Source organism: Prunus persica, chromosome G3 (assembly GCF_000346465.2).
Source record: "Prunus persica cultivar Lovell chromosome G3, Prunus_persica_NCBIv2, whole genome shotgun sequence".
Lineage (NCBI taxonomy): Eukaryota > Viridiplantae > Streptophyta > Magnoliopsida > Rosales > Rosaceae > Prunus > Prunus persica.
This window is the reverse complement of record NC_034011.1, coordinates 7,518,545-7,539,889: the sequence shown is the minus strand read 5'-3', so window position 1 is coordinate 7,539,889 and position 21,345 is coordinate 7,518,545. Positions and strand designations below refer to the sequence as shown.

General features: G+C 37.4%; 2 protein-coding genes across 2 annotated transcripts; both read right to left on the bottom strand.

Annotated features, from left to right (window-relative positions):
- Window positions 10,596–14,480, bottom strand: LOC18782565 (photosynthetic NDH subunit of subcomplex B 1, chloroplastic). The gene is made up of 6 exons (XM_007215282.2): window positions 13,570–14,480; window positions 12,319–12,509; window positions 11,869–12,126; window positions 11,597–11,702; window positions 11,090–11,175; window positions 10,596–10,910 (listed from the first exon to the last, which is right to left on the bottom strand). The coding sequence occupies exons 1-6, from the start codon at window positions 14,152–14,154 to the stop codon at window positions 10,742–10,744; spliced, it is 1,395 nt and encodes a 464-aa protein (XP_007215344.1). The 5' UTR covers window positions 14,155–14,480; the 3' UTR covers window positions 10,596–10,741.
- Window positions 16,141–18,465, bottom strand: LOC18782980 (probable WRKY transcription factor 40). The gene is made up of 5 exons (XM_007215847.2): window positions 18,095–18,465; window positions 17,888–17,953; window positions 17,268–17,627; window positions 17,040–17,156; window positions 16,141–16,886 (listed from the first exon to the last, which is right to left on the bottom strand). Exons 1-5 carry the CDS (start codon window positions 18,173–18,175, stop codon window positions 16,536–16,538), a joined length of 975 nt encoding a protein of 324 aa, XP_007215909.2. The 5' UTR covers window positions 18,176–18,465; the 3' UTR covers window positions 16,141–16,535.

Here is a 21,345-nt window from a genome sequence, read left to right as displayed (position 1 = left end):
TGAGAGAAAGAGAAAGAGAAAGAAGATGGGAGAACAAAGCATGGAATTAAAGTGTTCCTTAGGGGATGCTTGCCTTCGATGAGTTCTCATGGTTGCTGGAAGGCTTGCAACAACTAAGGTGAGTTTCTTTGCTGGGTAGGAAGTGCCTACTTTTATAGGCGCTGGAAACCTTAATTTTGTCAAGCCTCCCTCCTCTTTTTCTTCACTTTCTTCCATTTAATCTTGTTTGGTGAAATTTCCCTAGCCTAAACCCATAGGCACTCAAGTTTTTGGGGTTCCAAGGTCCTGAGGCTGCTGGACTCCTCTATGTGGGTACGACGCCACCCACTTTGGCTTCTTGTTTTCTCACCAAAGCTTGAATATGAAAGAATGGGTAAGGGTGCTAGTCAAAAAGATGATCAGCACATGGGTTTGCTTGGTTTTGATGGTTTGGCTTCGATCTGGTTTTAACAGAGATGCTGGATATTTTCCATGATGCTGGGCTAGGCTATTGGTATTTTGTTTCCAGCGGCCTGTGAGTATGCTCAAGCTACTAGAAACAGCCTATTTGATCAAGGTGCTGGATATTTTCCATGATGCTGGGCTAGACTATTGGTATTTTATTTCCAGCGGCCTGTGAGTTTGCTCAAGCTACTAGAAACAGCCTATTTGATCAAGGTGCTAGATATTTTGGCTGATGTGGGATTTCTCCAAGTGTTTGCAAGCTATTGGATATTGTCCTAAGCTATTGGGCTGCTCCTCTCTCATTCTTAACCATATGTTTGGGCTCAAGAAATGGGCAAAAGTTTTAGTGCTCCCAAGCAACCCAAAACTTCCACTTCTTGGCCCATCAATGGGCTTCATGAATGCTTGTAACCATTCATACCACAACACACTCAGCAAGCCCCTTGCATTCGCGTGGCTTGGGCCCACTTAAAGTTGTAGCATGACATGTTGCTTATTTGCTTGGTGTGGCATGTGTACAAGCATATATGACAAACTCTTGCGTATCCAAGTTGGGTTTCTTCCTAAGTTAGGTGTCGTATTGGGCTAGAAATATATTTAGGCCCAGCCTTGGATTTTTTGGGCCTCAACACTATGCTTCAAATGAAAGCAGACGAGTATGAAGACCGGGAAGCAAATAATAGGTGGAAAGAAGAGTGTAGCAGTGACAAGGGTGGTATAGTCAGGTCCCAATCCAAGAAGAACATATGTAACCAAATCAGTAAGAGAGACATGGTCTTGAATTGCGGCAAGTTGATAAGCAAGGGGTTTGCCTTGGTTGAGATATTCAGAAACGGTCTGCGAACCTTTGGGGAGTGACATGAGGCGCATCTTTAACTGAGTAGAGTTGGCAACAAAGTGCTGGGAGAAATTTTGAGCCAGAGATTCCCAAATAGCATAGGATGTGTCAAGACCAACAATCAGACAAATAACAAATTCCAAAATAGTGGCACAAAGTTGACTGACCAAGGATTGATCAGTTTGGTACCAAGAGATTTAGGCAGGGTTTTGGGAAGTGGCAGGCGTATCATTAGTAGTTTTGGATGCATGATCAAGAATGGTGGCAGTAGGACAGGGATAGGAGCCATCAACAAAACGTCAAAGATTCTGTCCAATGAGAAAAGGCTTAACTTGTCATTCCCAGATAAGATAATTGGTATCATTGAGTTTGATGGACAAGACTAGCAATATTGAGAGTGAAAGAAGAAGAGAAGGAGGAGGACACCATGAGAAAAAGAAAAAGGACAACAAATATCGTACTAAGGGTAAAGCTTTGATACCATGTAGAAAAGGTTTATCTTTACTTATTTGAGAAGGATACAAGACTACAATATTTATACATGAATTTCTAACGTAACAGCTATACTAATTACAAAGTAAATTACAATTAATCTCATAACTCAAAGCTGTTACAAATCATATTGAATTGATCTCATTGATTTGGTGGTAACTAATGTAACTCCCTAACAATTAGCATTCAAGTTCATTAATGTGCAGGTAGCTCATTGTATCCCTAATTTTAAGAAGACTGAGAAAGTGTGATAGCGAAGGGAAGGAGGGGGAGGAGAAAGATGGCTGGGCAGGATAGGAAGATAGGGATAGGGATGAACTATATCCCTAATTTTTTGTTTTATAGTGGATTAGAATAGATAATTGTTTGGGTAGAACAATGAGTATGAATGAGGGTTTAAATACTAACAACATGTGCCGTTAGATTGGGTTTTTATTAAATAGTTGCTCACAGGATCTCATTTTTAGGTCCTTAGGTGAGCGGGACTAGTATCCATAGTATTCTTTTGTGAAACAATATTCTTATGTAATTCAATTTAATCTTTTGACTATATTTTAATGCATAAAATTGTAAAAGGTAAGTGATATTATTAAATCAAATTTAGAAAACTAAAGAAACCAAAATTTGAAAAAGAAAAACAAACCAAGCAACTAGGGCTCACCCTAGGCCCTCTTCCACCTTCTCCTCCTCTCCTTCTAATGCACAGGCCTCCTGACTCATCTTTCTCCTCCCCAATGTCTCGTCATATCTCTTATGAGCACCCATCACTTCAAACATCCTTTCCCATCAGTTTTCTCTAACAACCAACTACAAAAATTAGTACAACATAACTCTGCCCAATATGATATTAGGCACAATTAGTGCTTTTATCCATCTCACTCTATGCCCACAAGAATACAACATAACTATACCCAATATGATATTGAGCACGGTTAGTGCTTTTAACCACCTCACTCTATCTCCCTCCTAACCACACACATAAAAAACAACCTAGAACTACCAAGCCAAACCTTACCTTGATCTCACACTACACAACCAAACACATACCCCGATCTTGCCCCTACTACTGGACCCTCTCCTCCAAACTCTCTCTCTCTCTCTCTCTCTCTCTCTCTCTCTCTCTCTCTCTCTCTCTCACTCATCCTACCCTCCTCACTTGTACCATGCCATGAAGCTTAACATATTTATTGATAGACTTAACAATATGGTGTTCAGTGAGATGCTAGAATGAGTTTCGGGTGGAAATGAGAATTAAAGTGAATTTTGAGAGGCAAAGAAAAAACAGGGTCATATGATGGGCTTGCTAGAATGATTAAGTCTTTTGTAAACTAGTTGTTTCCCTCTTTTCGGCTGGGTAGTCCAAGGAAAGGACTTTTTTGTTCCTTTTTTAGTTGGGTGTGCAAGTGTGCCAGCACCAAACAACGAATTTTGCTTGAATGAAATGTGAGTAGATAATGCATGCAAGATTTGATTCTAATCAAACAATTTTTTGGTCAAGCAAGGAACCTCTCCTCATGGCCTAGGTTCTTTCACTATCTCAGGGTTAATACTTTATGTGAGCAACCAAGTGATATAGAGTGAATGGAAATGAAGATTACTGAAAGAGAAAGTAAAAGGAATTGAAACTAAATATTATTAAACTTAATAGAAAGTGTGAAAAGGAAATTCAATTAAGACAATAACGGAAATTAAAGTACATAAAGTAAAAAATTTAAAGACAAGTGTGTGAATTAAAGTGCTGAAAGTAAACGAGATTAATAAGAATGACAAAGAGTAAACTAAGACTTGAATTGAAATGGAATTGAAATACAAGAATGAAAATGTGCATTAAAATGTAAAGACATAATTGAAATCTATGGAAACTAGAGCGGAAAAAATAACAACTAAACTATGTCTGAGCAAAATTCCGCACAGGGAATATTTGTGAGTTGATTCCTCGATCTTCGATCTTCCTTCTCTCTCTTCCTCGATCCCTGCAAAATAGATAAGGGCAAATAGACCACACTTGGGGGGTGTTGGCCAAAGGCCCTCTGATGCCTAAGTTAGTTCGATTAGATCTTGATAAAGATACAAAAATAGCTAAAGTGGATGGAGTTTTCTCTTAAGGGGAGAGCCGGGTGGCCTTAGCCATGTGTGGTAGCTTGTGGCTATGTGAGGAGAGAGGGATGAGAGGGGCGGCGAGAGAGAGAGAGTGTGTGATTTCTCTAGGGTTTGTGGAATTAGAGAGGAATTTAGAATTACCTTGAATGCCTTGTGTAGCCAGGTATTTATAGGCTCCTTATATACTAAGGTTTGGGAGAGTAATCCTTATTTGGTTATGATTATTTTTACCCATAAGATGATAGGAATTACTTCAAGAGATTTGGTAGAAATTTGTTCCTTGATTTAGGGAGATATTCCTATATTAAATCAAAGATAATTTTTTTAATTAAATCATAATTTCCCTAATTAAATTAACCTAAGGAATATTCCTTTTTCATGTGTCATCTCCTTATTGACCAGGGAAATATGTGTTTCCACAAATGTCCCTAACTTCTGCATAGCGCTTGTGAGGCATAGAGGAGATGAGAAATATTTTTCGTGCTTTAGAACTGCATATGGGCTTTCTTCTTTGAGTTGGGCTTCTTTTGTGAGGTGGGTTCCTAACTGGAGCAAGATTTTGACTTCTTCGTAGAGCTGGGCTACTAATTGGAATAGGCTTGTTATTCCTCCTTGACCTAGGATGCCTAACCTTTATAAATGCAAGGTTTCTCTTCACTCCTCTTCAAATTGCAAACTTATCATCCTTTACATTCTAGCTTGTGAGAGAGATCTTGGAGTAGTGTACTGCTTGTCAAGGAGAGGAGTCGTCACGCACACCAAGGTAGGTCACGCTTGGGTTTTTATTTCTCTTCAATTTTTTTCTCACAGCGAGTACCAACTGGAGTGGGCCCCGCTAGTTGTCGTTGTGGCGTGGAGGCTGGAGCAACAAAAACAATGGGATGATGGCCGCATGATCGAGGCTGCCGCCACCACTGGCGGTGGTGGCTACAGCTGCTACCTTTTTTTTTTTTTCTTTCTTCTGATGTGCTCGTCGCAAGCCTGGTTGCTGGATTACCACTTTCGTTGCAGTTTGGCAGCTGGACAGTGCTACAACTCCTATTATAGGCGCCTGTAGTCTTCGTCGAATGGCGGCTACTGCTGTGACGGTTACCGGTTGTTCGCCGATAACATTTTCTTTTTTTTTTTTCCTTCTAAAGCTAGGATGATCCTTCACCTAATGGGCAAGTTACGGCTCGGCTCGGGCCGAGGGCCTTCAATGCCAGCTCTGGCCATGTTGCATTCTCCTTGTGATTTTTTATTGCGCCACAAGTTAGGGTTCCTCCTTTAAGACTTGAATTGTGATTTTTGACTTGTAATTTGACTTGCACTTTTTCTTTCCTTTTTGTAGCTATTCAGCAACCATCTCGTCTAACGAGGGGAGCCGATCACCCAATTCGCAAGTGCCCTTGTACCTGTGGGGCAATTCCAAGGTGTATAAGAAAATATTTGTGGCTAATCTTTATCGTGTCACGACCGAGGCTCACTTCCATAAGTGGTGCACCACATATGCTTCTGCCATACCCAATGATGTGCATGTCAAGCTAGAGGCGTTTTTAACTGACGATGTGCCTCGTGTGGATTCGAACAATCCAGACGCCAGGATTATCACATTCTTTACCTTCTACTTCTCCTTGAGATTTAAGTTCCCATTGTCAAAGTTCTTCATGAAGGTGTTTTGTGCCATGGAGTGTGTCCCAAGTCAATGTACTCTAAATGTGTACCGGGTGATCATCTATTTTGATAATGTGAATTGTACCATCCTACATTGACCAATGGAAAGGAGATGATGTGCCTTATATGTACATACCCACCTCCATCTAGCACGAGGCCATTTGGGAGTTTGGGCTAGAGCAATACCAGGATGGGTGACCCACTGAGAAGTTGCTCGTGAGTTCCCATAAACAAAATCGTGAGAGCAGGGGGCCTCAGCTAAGGAGATCACGTATCAGATGATCAGCCTGCCAAACAGGAGGAGTCCTCAACCAAAAAGAGGAGAAAAAACCCTAGGAAAACCTTCCAAGCTGCCACCTCCTAAAGGGGCGTGGGTGGCTTTGCTTCCTCCCATCCCTCCTCTCTCAATCCTTCCCCTCTCTAAACTCCTTTTATTGCTTTATTTCCCCTTTGGCTTATTGTTGATATTTTGCCCTCTTATTAGTTGTTTTTGTTTGTTTTCTTTTTGAAGATTTGGAGCTCCAGCTTTAGATCTACTTCAGATGTTTGTGGTTCATTTCAACTTGTGATTTGTAGATAGACAATGGTCTTGGGTAACTGCTAGTGGTGCTCTCTATCTTGGCAGAGGCGGCAACGTCGATGTCGGTTGGATTAGCATCAATTGCTATGCTGGTTTGTTTTGTGTTGTTGAAACCACCACCTTGAAACACCATTGTCGCCATGATATAGTTGCAGCTTTGGCCCACAAAATCAAAGATTTGGTTGCACTTCAGATTTTGGAGTTACAAAATTGGGAGTTGTCGGATTGTGTGGGTTGGGGTTTAGCCGGTATGGCGTTATGAGTCTCTTCGAATGTCAGAGAAGATGTGGAGTGGTGATTCTGTTTCTTTATTTATTTTAGTTTAATGATTCTCAAGAACTCTTTAGGACTTTGTTTTTTAGTTTTCGGCTTTCAAAACAGATTTACCGTTTTTGCCGTTGAGCAGTGGAGCTGTATTGTAAGTCTAAGTACATGCGCTTCTGGCTTTTGAATCGAGGATTCAAGTCATTATGGTTTAGGCATAATTCTCTCCGAATCAAATAAACATGTTGTTGTATTTCGGCACTGGAAATATTGTACCCATATTCTGCATTATGGGTGCTTTGTACTTTGTTATGTTTCATCAATAATTACTATCTCTTCTTCTCGAGGAAAAAACAACATGTGCTTTTCAAAATCATTAATCCTTCTGAGTATTTTATAATTCTCTCTTTTCCAGCCAGAGACCTTAGGAAAAAATGGACCTTCTATTTTGGCGCATAATTGTTTCAATCAAGTAGAGCTAAGGGGTATTATGAATAAATTAAATTAAATTAATTATTGAACAAAATATTATCTGAACAAATTTCAATTTTAGGTCAACGAATTGGAGTCATCAATAGAACAATTCAATCTATCAAAGAACAAAATACTTATGTATATGGGCTAGCACAATGTTGGAGATCTATTTGGAAGGATAAGTGGTACACATGCCAAGGATGTATAAGTAAAGCAAGCCAAGAACTCCCCAAATGTTGCTCGCTCAGTCATGGAGCTATAATTTTAATAATGGGTTGCCTCGTAAAGTACTCAGATATAAATTTCTTTGGTATAAGTGACACATATAATGGCTTCTATGTGGTGAGTACTAATTTCAATGATGATCCAATATGAATTAGATATAAAATCGGTACTTTATTCACATGATTAGGTTTGAAAGTTATCGGTGGCTCGTTGTACTTTTTATGAGAGTTGTTACGTTCGATTTGAATTTTACCAATTTTGATTAGGTAGCATTTGTTTTTGTAAATTGGTTCTTTCAATGTAATCATAAAACAATTTATATGCCTGTTCCTATGTTTTATTGTGCAATAATGATAATAAAATGATGTTCCATTTTCAATAATCCCCCTATTTACTATGTTCAACAATTAATTATGCTAGCAGTTTACGAAATTATGTAACTAATGTCGGGATTTGGACAGTTCCTTTGTCTTTCCACTTTGGGCTGTGTTTTTTTAAAGACTTTTTGATTTTTTCATATAACCAATGAGTATAAAATGTGTTTTTTAAAAGCTGCATAAGGACATAGACAATTAGGCATACACATCTATCTAGAAAAGCCAAGTATAGCACCCACAACACAAACTACAAATGCAAACTCTCTCATAGAAAGACCATAAACACTCATACAACTCAAAAGAGTTGATGCACTTATTAAACACCAAACAACTCACAACCAAACAAAGCTAACCAAGGCCCACAACTAAGGCTTGCAAGAAGGCAGACCCGAACAAAAAACAAAAAACTGCAGAGGCGCCTCCAATGCTTCCACTACTGCAGTCGTTGCCGCCGAAATGGAGACAGGGTAAATACCATTGAAGCTCCTGCAACCCAAGAACCTACAACAACAACAAAAAAGAAACCTAAGAAGATGAGGAAAGGGAGAAGGAAAAGGAGGGAGGGAAGGAGAGATACAGAGGGGGTGAGGAGTGGCTTCTTTACAAGAAGGCAACAACTCAAAAGAGTCACCCTCAGAAATTCGGACAAAGGAATAGAGAGGGGTTAAAAGGGAAGAGGGAAGAGGAGAAAAGAGGAGGGGGAGAGGGGAGTAGGGGTAGAAACCACCTCCCCCACCCCAACCCCACTTTGTTGCGGCGCAGAAAGAAGTTCCAAACCTTCAAGCTAAAGTCCACAAAATCTTCACAGTGCACTGCTTTGCCATACGCAAAGCCACTATACAGCGCCTCACCACTAAACCACCATGCCACCTTGGAATTGAGTTGAAGGCTTTCGGACCACAAAAGGACCTAAAGGCCCTGTAAATGAGCCAAGCATTACATACATTAGCCTAAACTGCCACCATTGATCTTAATGCTAAACATAATGCAATTCCAGTAATGGTTTCATATGTTAAATGATACTTCAATGAAATTTTTTGCTCAAATTTAGATCCTTGAGAAACAAACAGGGTATTGGCTGTTTTATTTATTGGTCCTTAGGGCCTGTTTAATAGTAACTAAGTCTAATTCATGCTATAAACATCTTGTTCTTTCTTCAATAATTTCTTATCTCTAATCGACCTCTCAGTAGGGCGGGATTCAAAGCATCATTTTTTTTAAAACCAAACATACAATAGTTGTATTGTACATGTACGTACGTATTTCTAATGTTTTATACATGTATTTTTTATAAAATTTTCAGTAAGACACACAAAATTCAAGTATTATACAAATAATTCTCACATATTATTGAATAAGAATAACATATGTTATAAAAATTATATTAAAATATCATATAATGGAAGATTAATATCTACTTTGGATATGTTGAAACTAGCAAATTAATATCTATAAGGTACAAGCTAATGCAACTAGGGGGGTCCTTTTATTATTATTAAATAGTATAGCCGCTCGGCTATACTACATATTTTTTATAAAAAAAATAGTATATCCAGCCGGCTATACTTATGTTTGACACGTGGCACCTAATCGATAGAGGGTTTATTTTTAAAAAAATTAAAAATAGTACAGCCGAATGGCTATACTACATTTTTTTTATTTTTTTAAAAATATCCTCTGTGTTGACACTTGGCGCATAATCGCTGTGGGGTTTTTTATATTAAAAAGTAGTGTAGCCGTATGGCTATACTCAGTTTTTAATTTATTGCCGTACGGCTAAACTATTTTACACGGGGACGCCTAAGCGCTGTGTTGCTGCTTTGTTTTGTTTTTAGTAAATAGTATCGCCGTGCGGCCATATCAGATGTTTTCCAATTTTTTTAAAAAATAGTATAGCCAGTCTGCTTTACTAGTTTTTAAAAATTGTCTTTAATAAATAGTATAGACAAGCGGCTAGTCTTTTACATGTGCATATATATACACATATATATATATACTTAAGTATTTTTCAATAATACATTCGTGTTCTATACACGTATCATGTTTTTTAAAAGGCAAACATACAATAGTCTTATTGTACATATATGTATGTATTTCTAATGTTTTATACACATATTTTTTACAAAATTTTCAGTAAGACACACAAAATTCACGTATTATACAAATAATCTTTAAAATATCATAGAGTGGAAGATTAATATTTACTTTTGATATGTTGAAACTAGCAAATTAATATCTATAAGGTACAAACTAATGCAACTAGGAGGGTCCTTTTTTTATTATTAAATAGTATACCCGTGCGGCTATACCTTTAAATATAATGTATTTAAATAGTATAGCCGTATGGCTATACTATGGGTCAATTTGGCATTGTTGTGCTTTGAAAATAATCGCTGTCAGATTTGCTGTAAAAGAAAGCAATTTGGCATTTGGTAAACTTTTTGTTAAAAGTGTTGTTGGTAATGATTTCCGCATAATCAGAAAATGATCCCCGCATAATCATTAAACCCAGCGCCTCTTCGAAATTGATTCATTCATAATCAGAAAATGAAAGCACCTCATTAGTTGCTTTCCCTTATAGCTTTCTCTCACAGCAATTTTTAACAATAAGTGATTTTCTCATACTTTACCAAACGGGCTGGGCTTCCCAAATTTTAAAAAGATCACTTATCACCCCAAATAAACAATGCGAAACGGGCACTGGGCCAGTTTGGCATTGCTGTGCTGTGAAAATAATAGCTGTCAAATTTGCTGTGAGAGAAATCAGCTGTGAGATAAAGCAGTTTGGCGTTTGGTAAACTTTTTGTTAAAAGTGTTGTTGGTATTAATTCCCGCATAATCATTAAACCTAGCATCTCTTTGAAACTGATTCCCGCATAATCAGAAAATGAAAGCACCTCATTAGCTGCTTTTCCTTATAGCTTTCTCTCACAGCAATTTTCAACAATAAGTGATTTTCTCATAGTTTACCAAACGGGCTGGGCTTTCTAAAATTTTAAAAAAATCACTTATCACCCCAAATAAGCAATGCCAAACGGGCACTTACACTGAAACGTTGCGACTACCGGGATTCGAACCCGGGATCTCCTGATTTGTGATCATGTTAAACTCAATAGGGATAATCTGTCCCAAATGATTTGGGACTATGTTTAACGTTGAGAGAATCAATTTTATTAATTGTTATTGTAACTTAATGATCTGCTATACAAACTGAGGTAAAGAATGCATATAATACAACATTGAAAATAATTTTAAAAAAAATTAATCAGTTATCAGGATAACCCTCAACCCCATTTATACTAGAGCTAAGGACACACTGAAAATTTGAAGTGCGCGTTTAACAGCTTCAGTGTCGATATCCTTTAATTGTCTGGTCTTGGATGAAACAATAACACAATTCTTCTTCTCTTCTGCGTTGGGAACAAATAGTTTCCCTTTCTCTTCAGAACCGAATAATGCAATGCTGCAAAATAATGACGTTTTCGAATAAAAGAATTCGATGATATGGTGTATGTTTTGGAAGGGAACCGATTTGAAGCTCAAAATTCAATGGCAAATAAATAAGTGAATAACACAACAGATATGTGTTCAAGCAAGTACTTATGTAATGTTAGCAAACTAGTCTTGCCATATGTGATTTACCAGGGTTTTTCGCGTGCATTTGCAAGTTGGATAGCTGCAGTGTTAGTGGTTATTACACCAGCCGAGTCATTGATAAGGGCAGCTAGCTGAAGCAGAAAACAGAGAAGAAAAAAATGAGTGAAATTAAAGTGAAACCATTAGAATTTGAACATACTTTGTGCTTTCAAGAGTGTCAATCCTGTCACCTATCCTGAAACAACCTTAACAGAAAAAGTCGAGCGCTACGCCATAAAGCTAGCGACAAAGCACGCTATTGAAATCGCTATTTAAAACACTGCTCTACATGGAGGATTGATATCACGAAACAAATGCGGTTTCATGGGGGCAGTAGGAGAATGAAGTGTCAAGATAAGCACAGAAAAATTATTTGTATGACACAGATGGTTCTCCTACCCACCCATATATTCACCATAATCACTCCAAAATTTCTCCCGCGTGTCATTTTTCCAAGTTCGGTTATTTTTGCTCAACAATTGTTTCTTGGGAAATTAGCAAAGTTATCCATACCTGCCCAGGGGTTGTTATGAACACAATGCTGGTATCTTCTCCCACTACTTCCTCCACATTTTCCCTTTCTTTCTCATGTGGAATGACAAAAACTGGCCTAAATTCCCTGTTGCAATATAAAATAACAAATGCAAATCCACATTAATAACTTGCTGTCAACTCAAACCATTGTTACAAAAAAAGAGTATATAAATATATAATATATAACTATTAAGTAAACATGCTAGTTAGTTCAATCTAAAATACCTTAAAAGATCCATAAAATTTCATACCTTATACCACGAGCTATTGTAGCCCACATTTGGATGGGCAGTAAGCTATCAGCATCCCCCTTAGACTGCATTGAGGCTTTCGAATCCGATTCCAACCCATGAATCACAATATATTTTCCTTTACTTACACCTGCATTCTGATATTTGGACTCTACAAACTGCTTTAGCTTCTTTGAGATTGATACTTTAAGTGGCGGCAGAGGTTGCCGTGGCACATCCCGCACCGGTCTACCCAACCAATCAACCATCTGGTGATACCTGAATGGACAAACATGTGTGAATCTTCTAGATACAGAATCTAAACGAAGTATCAAAATCATATCATAATATTTTTACCAATTCATGTTACTACTATCTTTGCTCAAAAGGAACATTCTCACTATTGTATTCAAGAGGTTTCTATATTTCGCAACAAGTATCAAAATAATCTGTGATATGTTGTAAACTCACATGTGATATCCGCCTTCAGAGAGATTCATGCTATTTGGTGTAAATGTTTCAGATAGAAACAATCCAGCTCCTGCAGCATTTACATTTGGATAAATATAGCTCACCCGTTCTCGGGCTGTTGTCATGAACAAGAATATTCCGTGTCCGATCCCTGCTAGCTTGGTTGATAAGATCATGTCATAATACCTATTCTGTAAAAACAGAGCAGTGTGTTACAAATTTTTGAATCAAGTAGTAATAATTATGAACTACAAATACATAATGCCTAACCAAGATTTAGCAAGGATTCTTAAATTTGTAGTAGGCCTGTAATAATCTGTTTTTAGCGTACTTGAGTATGAAAGCCCCTTTAGTCGATCTTTAATTGGTCCAACGCAGCATTGCAGACAAAAATGGAAATGTCATTCTTGATGATAATCTTATTTTCTTAATTATCTGTGATTCAAGAAGAGAGAATCATTTTGCTGCAGAATATGAAAATCCTTTATCTGCTATCCGAGAAGCAAAACCACGTCTCCTTCGAGCAGCTGGATAGAGAAGCTGGTGTTTCTAACACGACACTGTGAGAGAGCATCTCCAAAAAAAAGATCTCTTTGGAGAAGCTCCATCAAACAGAAAGAACCATGCCATATAACTACTCTTATAACAAACACAATTTGGCTACATTACCTATAAAAACTTTTAACCCTTTACAAAATCGTGTTGCTGCTGATGTAGCAAACTGATGAACATCTGCATTTTAGTTCATCTTAAATAAACTTACATTGATTTGTATTGGTCCCGTTGTGCTCATTACTGAAAACTTTAACGCTCATATGAATCATATCTCTTTTTAGTCAAAACAACTAATTCCTTTTTCATTTTCCATTCATGCAAGGCCATCAATGCTCTCCCTGTTTCCTCTTCTCATTATAGTCCAATACCTCTTGTCCTGTTTTCCACTTCATGTGAACCATCATGTCAACTAAATGCTTGAGGCTACATAACTTACACTAAGCATACCCAACCTATATGGGAGCACCACATTTTCCATTGAAACATGGTATAACTGCAGACAAATAGAAGAAAGACAAAATTTTGGCAGGTATATGCAGAAAGAGCCTTAAACATTGTATATCTTATTCAACATCACCCGGATAACATTCTATTTAAGCTCATCAATATCTATTCAACTGACCCAAAAAAGAAATTATCAACTTTTAGATATAAATCAATTACAAAAATAGTTTAACAGAACAAGAACAAACCAACCTTAAGAAGTCCAACCATGTCAGTGTACTCAGCAGGCTCAGGAAAATGATCATCAGGATCATAGACATCAGCCCATCTCACATTCTTATTCAACTCATAAGCTTGCTTCCCTCTGGCAGACGCCACTACATCCACTTGCACACCCGGGTACCGATCCTTGATAAGCTGGATAACCGGAAAAAACAGCAAGTTCTCATACACACCACCAGAAACCACACAACAACACCTCCTAACATCCCCCCTCACTTTCAAAGCCAATGATGCAATTTCCACACTATACCCCATTGGGAACTTCAAGAACCCGTATGGATTATCCAGGTTTTCGGGCGGTCTGTCATCCTCTTCCTGCTTCCCCTCTGAAAAAAGAGAGCCATACCCCATGTCTGGGTCCTCTCCATCATCAAAAGGGTCACGCCAGGGGTTCTTCTTTTTGGCATGTGTCTGAAGGTTTTGCCTTTTTGTGCAATGGGGGTGGTCTGATGGGCTGAAAAATGAGAGCTTGGTGAAATGTGTTGAAGGGAATGAACGTGTGTTGGTGAGAAATGGTGAGGGGGGTTTGGGAAGCAGAGATGCTGTAGTGGCCATGAATTGTGGCTGCCAAGTTTCTCTTTTTCTTTGTTTTTTGAATTATTGTTATGGGGAATTAGCAGGACATATAAAAACTTGTGATTTTGTTGTGTGGAAGGTAGTTGGATAAGTTGGGTCCACTAGTTGGATATGGGATTTTTCATTCTTTCTTTTGGCCCCTTTCTGGACTGGAATGTGTTCGGAAATTGTTGGAATTTTCTCAGAAAATTTCGGATTTCCCCGGAAACTTCACAAATTCTCCGAACAACACCGATTTCTTATACTCTACATAATTTCTTCTCTGATTCAAAAATTAGCAGGGCATCTCTTTCTGGTATGTTATTTCTCTTTTTTCTCTTTGGGTTTACTTGTATGTTATGTCACTTCCAATACCTACTTTGATGAAGTAACACAAGCCCAAGTTTTGCAATATGGATTCTCTTAGGCCCCATTTGTTTCACGGAAAATGTTTGCTAAGAAATAATTTCCCATGTCTTTCCAAGGGGATGAAAAATGAAAAATTCATTTCTCATGTTTGGTAATCCTGGAAAAGTAATCAGAAAATATCACGTTATTTCCTTTCACATGTTCCGTTTGTGTAGGAATGTAAAACAATGTTTGTTTAATTTTCCAATTATACCCATATGAAATAAATAAAAAATGTACTTAATGCTATATTGTAATTCTAAATTGTTAATGTGAACAAAATGTTCATGAAAAATATATATTTAATGTTGGTTCATTTTCCCAAACTTTCCTATAAGGAGAAAAACAAAACCCGAGATAAGAGGAGGGCTTCACTTTCCTCCTACTTTCCCATGTGCTAGGCAACCATTTTCCATGCATGGACTTACCAAACATGGAAAAGCAAAATGCATGGTCTTACCAAACATGAGAAAACAATTGATTTCTTATCCCTAAGCCTTCTTTTCCATGAACCAAACGAGGCCTTAGTTGTTGCATTATAGTTTGCTGGATCCTCGATATAAAATGGACTGTGTGACATGTGTATAGAGGATATTTGGATGCTGAAGAGAAGATAACTGAACAAGAGGATGCTTTTGCTGAGAGGTTTAAAAGTTTGATGTCACGTCTTTATCTCCGTTACTTTTTGGATTGTGATAAAGGAACCAAAAGTTCCAAGAAAGAGGAAATTTTTTTTAAAGGATTGAATGAAAAGGAAGAAGCTTTGAATGATCTGGACAAGTACGGTGAAAGGACAGAGGGTGATACTCCTCAATTCAATGTCTTAGATAATCTGCACGATGCTTACATGTATTGGTTAATCCGAAGTGATGATAATATTTGCTCAAATCACCACCTAAGGCCGATTACATTCACTCAAGTTTGCCGTGGAGCTGGTGGACTAACAAATGATCATCTCACTGGATCCTTCCCTTTTCAGGACTGCCATGGCAGAAGCACGTGAACAAGATCGCTGTTTCGAGTAACCGAAGAGAAAATGCTGGAGGTAGGATCCAACTTAGGACTAGAAAGCTATGAATAACTTGTTTTTCACAACGATAACTAATGAGGTCATTAAATGTAAATTACTCCATTAGACTGGGCTAGCTCTTGTTCCCTATAGAATATATATATTTGGGTCAGTTTTGTTTGCTCACAATTTATTAATGCAGTTGATTTTGTTTTCTTCCTCTCTTTTTTCCCCAGTTTCGCTCAACTGCCTCATTGTTTTCCCTTTTTCTTTTTGACTCAACGCAGTGGTAGGTTCTATCAAAGACAATGTTCTCTTTGAAAGCCTCCTGTGTCTAACGTTGACCGAGAAACAAACACCGACTGTCGTAGATTTCAATGGGCAAAAGAATCTCACAGTAGTTGAGATCCTTTATCAGCTTTTTGTTTTTTTGGTCGAAAAAGATCCTTTATGAGCTTCGTCGCACATCAACTATCTACACTCAATTCTTTTTTGGCAACTGAGCATCCTCTTTAGAATGGATGCCAAATTTGGTAGGACATGTAAAAGAGAAGCAGCATTTGCAAGAATTTTTTTAGAGAAAAACTGTTATATATTGCATCTCAAATAAGTACATAATACAGTGTGTCACAGCTACATGATCTAGGAGTTGTTTAATATATTTTCTTGACCTCTTGAGTCTTGGCCATGCTTGAAGCAAGAATGAAATGATCGATTTCCAGAGCTACAAAAGCCGGTTTGGCTGAAATCAAAAGACTGGTTTCCAGATCAATGCCTAGCTGAATTGATAGCCAGGCACTGCAGTTTATATAAGCTGAAACTTGGGAGTCCAATTATGGAAGAAATCTAGGCCCTCATCAAAGTGAATTCAAAAGCTGTGTCCTTATGTCTTCTTTTCCAATGTTGTATTTACACATACACCTAATCTTCAAAAACCAGTCTGACCAAGTGAAAACCAACCTTTTCAGTAAGAATTATGTTGAAGTATTCTTCCTGAAATGGCTGCTGCTAGTGCTTTCGTGAAATCGGGATCTTTTGTCAAGGAAGAAGCCATCTGCTCCACCAAAAACTTTCGAACTTCTGGTGTTTCGGTTCTTGTTTTTGTACTTTTGGTATCAGCACTGGACTTGGATTTGGTCAAGTCAAGAGTGATGGTAGGTCCAGATGAGGCAAGGGAGCTTGAGGAGGGGACTGATCCTAAGGTCATGCCGCGGTTTGAGCCTGATGTTGCTTCAATTTGAGAAGGGTGGGAATGATTGTGTTCACCTTCATAAGTTGCCACCAGAATAGATTGATCTTCAACACTTCTCTGCACCTGAAGAGCAAAAACCATGGACAAGAAGCACCTTTAATTAATATGCCACTTAAAAGGGGAACAGAAATCCTGCTCCTAAAACCAATTAATTCTTCTATTTACATAATAAGTTTTGAAGCATTAAGAGGGGGAAGGTTTTGAATTTGGGCTCACCTTCTTTTTGACAGGGCAGCTTGGAGCAAAAGAGCATTTGAAGTAAGCTCTAGGACAAGGATTATCCCTAGTAACTTTTTGGCCATATTTTCTCCATTGATATCCATCCTTCACAACCTATAAATACACATAAAATTTCTCAATACAAACCTTAAATAATTAACTAAATCAACAAGAACATTCCTCAGTGACATTGTTTAATACATGGATTAAGGACTAATTACTTACCAGGCTTGTTGTATCTGATGCTTCGGTACGAACATAAGCCCTTGAAATCTTTGCCTTGATGGTCTCTTCCCTTGGTTTCTTGCAAGATTCTCCATCACTGGAGCTGCTCTCAGAGTTTCCATTCACTGCTCCGTTGATGATATTGTTGCTGTTGGTGTTGGTGTTGGTGTTGGTGTTGTTACTGCTTTCAGACTTTCTTTTCTTTGAAATTGGGCTAAGCTCCTTCTCTGGGTTCTTGCTCATGTAATCCAGCAACTGGCTTCTTAAAGCATTGTAGCTCTCACCCATCACCGTCAACATTTCGGTTAGCTTCTTGTTCTCTGCACTCACCCGTTGCAATTCCTCCAATAGAGCACCACTCTGAGAACAATAAAACAAACTCTTTAGACATGCAATCCAATAGTTAATAAATCATTTGATATTTCATGTATCATATTTAGTACTTTAATCATCCTAATTTGTAAGACTTCTGACGAAGATTTACGCGCTTTCTATCCAATATGATAATAGCTTGAAAAATATGCTCCTAGACACATTAAATCCTAGTTCAAGGCCTTCATTGATATAGCCACAAAACAGAAGATAGAGAAGCTAAGGTGGAGAAAGAATTGAAAACAAACCTCTTCATTTGCTGAAAGCTGCCTCCCAAAGTCAATCAATATTTTGCTATGCACCTCTTTCTTGATCTGAAAAAAACCAATCAACTTCTGTAAGTTCAAAGATAAATAGCTAGTAGAGAGAGAGAGAGAGAGAGAGAGAGAGAGAGAGAGAGAGAGAGAGAGCTTAGTTCTCTACTAAAAGTTCAGATACATAAAGTTTGCACCTACCGGAGTATCATCGAAAAGTCGGAGAGGCTTGGTATTAAGATCCAAAGAAGTATCATCATATGCAGCAGATGAGTAGTCCATATCCTTCTGAAAACAACACCTGAATTCTTCTTTTCCAGAAATCCTCAACAGCGAGCAGGCAAATCTCTCACCACCAAGTATATTATATATATACCTCCTGAATTTGACTTTGAAGAAGAAGAAGAAGAAATAATAAAATCACAAGGCAGAAGACTCCTTCACCAAAATCTTGACCAAGTTGTGTAAACTTGGGCGGATGAAGCAAATATATAGAACCAGAAAGGAAGCTGGGAAGAAAGAGAATGAAAGATAAAGATATAAACGAGTAGTCTCAGTGAAGAGCTGGCATGAGCTTTTGGTTCCATATATATAATAATAATAATATAGTGCCAAGAGACTGGCTTGGAGTTGGTGTGCTGTTTGTGTATAGAGGAATATTATAAAGACTGCAAGTTGTACGACATGTCGGTCGTGAGCGTTGAATTTCTGGGGTAGAAGATGTGCAAAGTCAAGCACGCCATATCAAATTAAATAAATAAAATCATTTGAATTGTGTTATGGATTTAATTTCTTTTTCAGCAAATCAAAGAATAGAAAGGGGGGAACATAGAGAAGTTCTATATTGACCCGATGCTGTCTCTGTCATTTGTATTAATTATATAATTATATTATATGCTTTTATTTTATTTTATTATATATAGTGGGGTAATTGTTGGGCGGGGGGGAGGGGGGGTGGGCCGCTTTGCTTTACTTCTCTGTCACGTTTTCAAGTTTGAAACATTTTCCACGTTCCATGAAATGAAAACCATGTATTAATTTTACATTGGATAACAATGTATATTCTATATATTCTATGTTTTGTTCCCCAAGTCCAAAGCTGTCAACGCGGCTGTAGAATTCCCAGACGAATGATATGACAGATAAGAACTACATTCATCACTACATTAGATGTATTGGGTTAAAAGTACTTTCTTTCGGGGATGATATTTACCGTGCGAATCTGTTCTAATATTGAAAAGAGAAATATTAGTAAATTACACGTTACTTGATTAACAGTAGTATATTCATTATAAAAAAATTTGTTAGGTTCTGGTTAAGTTTTGGCTTTCCTTGCCCCATTTGTTAGGTTCTAGTTAAGTTGAGGATAAGAGAAGGTTCATTCATTGAGGATATATTTCATCATGGCCTAAGCTGCAATTCATGATCAACAAAGGTAAATCACTCACAAATATTGCATGGCATCATGTTTTTGAATATTCAGGGCTTTTTATTTGGTACCTGGTTGATTAGTTTGGTCGACTAGTCAAGTCTCCTCAAATTTAGTGGATTTATTGGTCTCCAATTTTTCCCCGTGGTGGGTTTATGATTAAACTTTTTCTAATGTTGACATGTTCTTCATTCTCTGCTTGTTTGGTGATATTGAATGAATATACACAACTTGCTTAATGTAGTTGCTTCTAGCACTCAGGAGTCCTAAATTGACATATTCTTTTGAATATCTAGATTGTCACTTTGAATTCTTCTAGACTTGCAAGTTAAATTGATTGTTTGATTGGAGATATGATTAACGTGCATTAGTGTTCTTGAGTCTATGACTAGTTGTTGACTAGTCATATGGTAACTAGGTGTTGTTTATTATTACATATAGTTAATGTTCAAAAAATTTAAAGTTTATTTTAAAATTAATACAAATTTCTAATTGCTACTAAAAATTCAATTTCAAATTTTTTAAAATAAAAGAAATGATTTTTTTTATTTTTTATTTTTTATAAAAAAACCACCATCTACCTACCCAACCCGACCGATCCCTTCACACGAGGCCCCACCCACCTTTACGGCCGCTCCCACCTACCTTTACCGCCGCCCCGACCTAGGAGCTACCTATCTTCCCATTAGCGCCCCTAGTTGCGGCAATGTGATCTCCCCTCCACCTTACCCGACTCGATCTCCGACTATCAGATCACTCATTCCTTCTATCTCCTGAAACTGCATATCTCCTCCCAAATTAAAAATATAATTTTTTATTTATTTATTAATTTTATAAAAGTTTATGACATTTTTAAATATGATTGTACGGAATGTCCAATATAAGCTAACAGAGGAAAAACACAGTATGACCATTTTGACATTTATGCACAGCAATTTTTGTCTCTCCCATACACTCTTTTTCTCTTCCTATAGTAACTTCCCTAACTCTTGTACGTGCTCATGCGATGCATGGCGGCTAGTGTTAAACATATAAAAGTTTCCCTGGTGACATTACATGCCATTTTAGTCATCACATCCTTTTATAAAATGATTTATTAATCGTAGTAGTAAGTTGTATAATAAATACTTCTAAGGTTAAAAAGTTAATGTCAAAGTTGGCTGCTGCTAGCTCAACTCAAAACTTATGTTTGCAAAGAGATGGTAGGAACTTGGCATGCATACACAAAAGCATATGCTATTATTTTGGGGTTCCATTTCAAAAGGAGTAATTAATTCATTGTTAATCAAGATGGAAAATTGTTGAAATACATGCCAAGGATTTTATCCAAAATTTTGACTTCCATTTTGTACTGCAACTCAAACGATACTCTTCTTAATCGTACCCATAGAATTAATTAAATCGCATAATGACGATTATGTGCATCAGCAGCAGTAAACTATTATTAGTAGTGTTTACTTAATTATAATGCCCACATGTGTTATATATTCAAACAAAATACATGTTTATATTTATAATTTAATAATATGACTGATGAATTAAGGAATATTATATATAATTCATATATTTATGCTGAGTGTTAAAGCATTCCCAACAAGTATATGGAATTGCCTTTCTTTTCTTTTTTTATTCCTTTACTCCTTTTTTTCTCTTTTCTGAGCTCTTCTTTCTCACATGAGTGCATCTTTTGTGGACTTCACAAATGAGATTATTCCCTTCTCTCCCTCCCTCTTTATAAATTTTCAAGGCTTCAATTGACTTGCTATCGAGGCTAAAATCTAATTTCAACTAACGATGGGGGACAATAATAAAGTGACATTATTTTATGTATTGTTATTTTATGTATTGTTATTTATTATTATTATTAAATAGAGATGTTATTAACACTTCAAAATAAGCACCACACATCTAGCTACAAGAACGATCACCATTGACCACAAGACCGGTAGGACATGCTCAGCGCAAACCACAGAACTCATTGGGCCAAGGACGCGGCCAACTCAGTCACTTACGACGTTGTTTT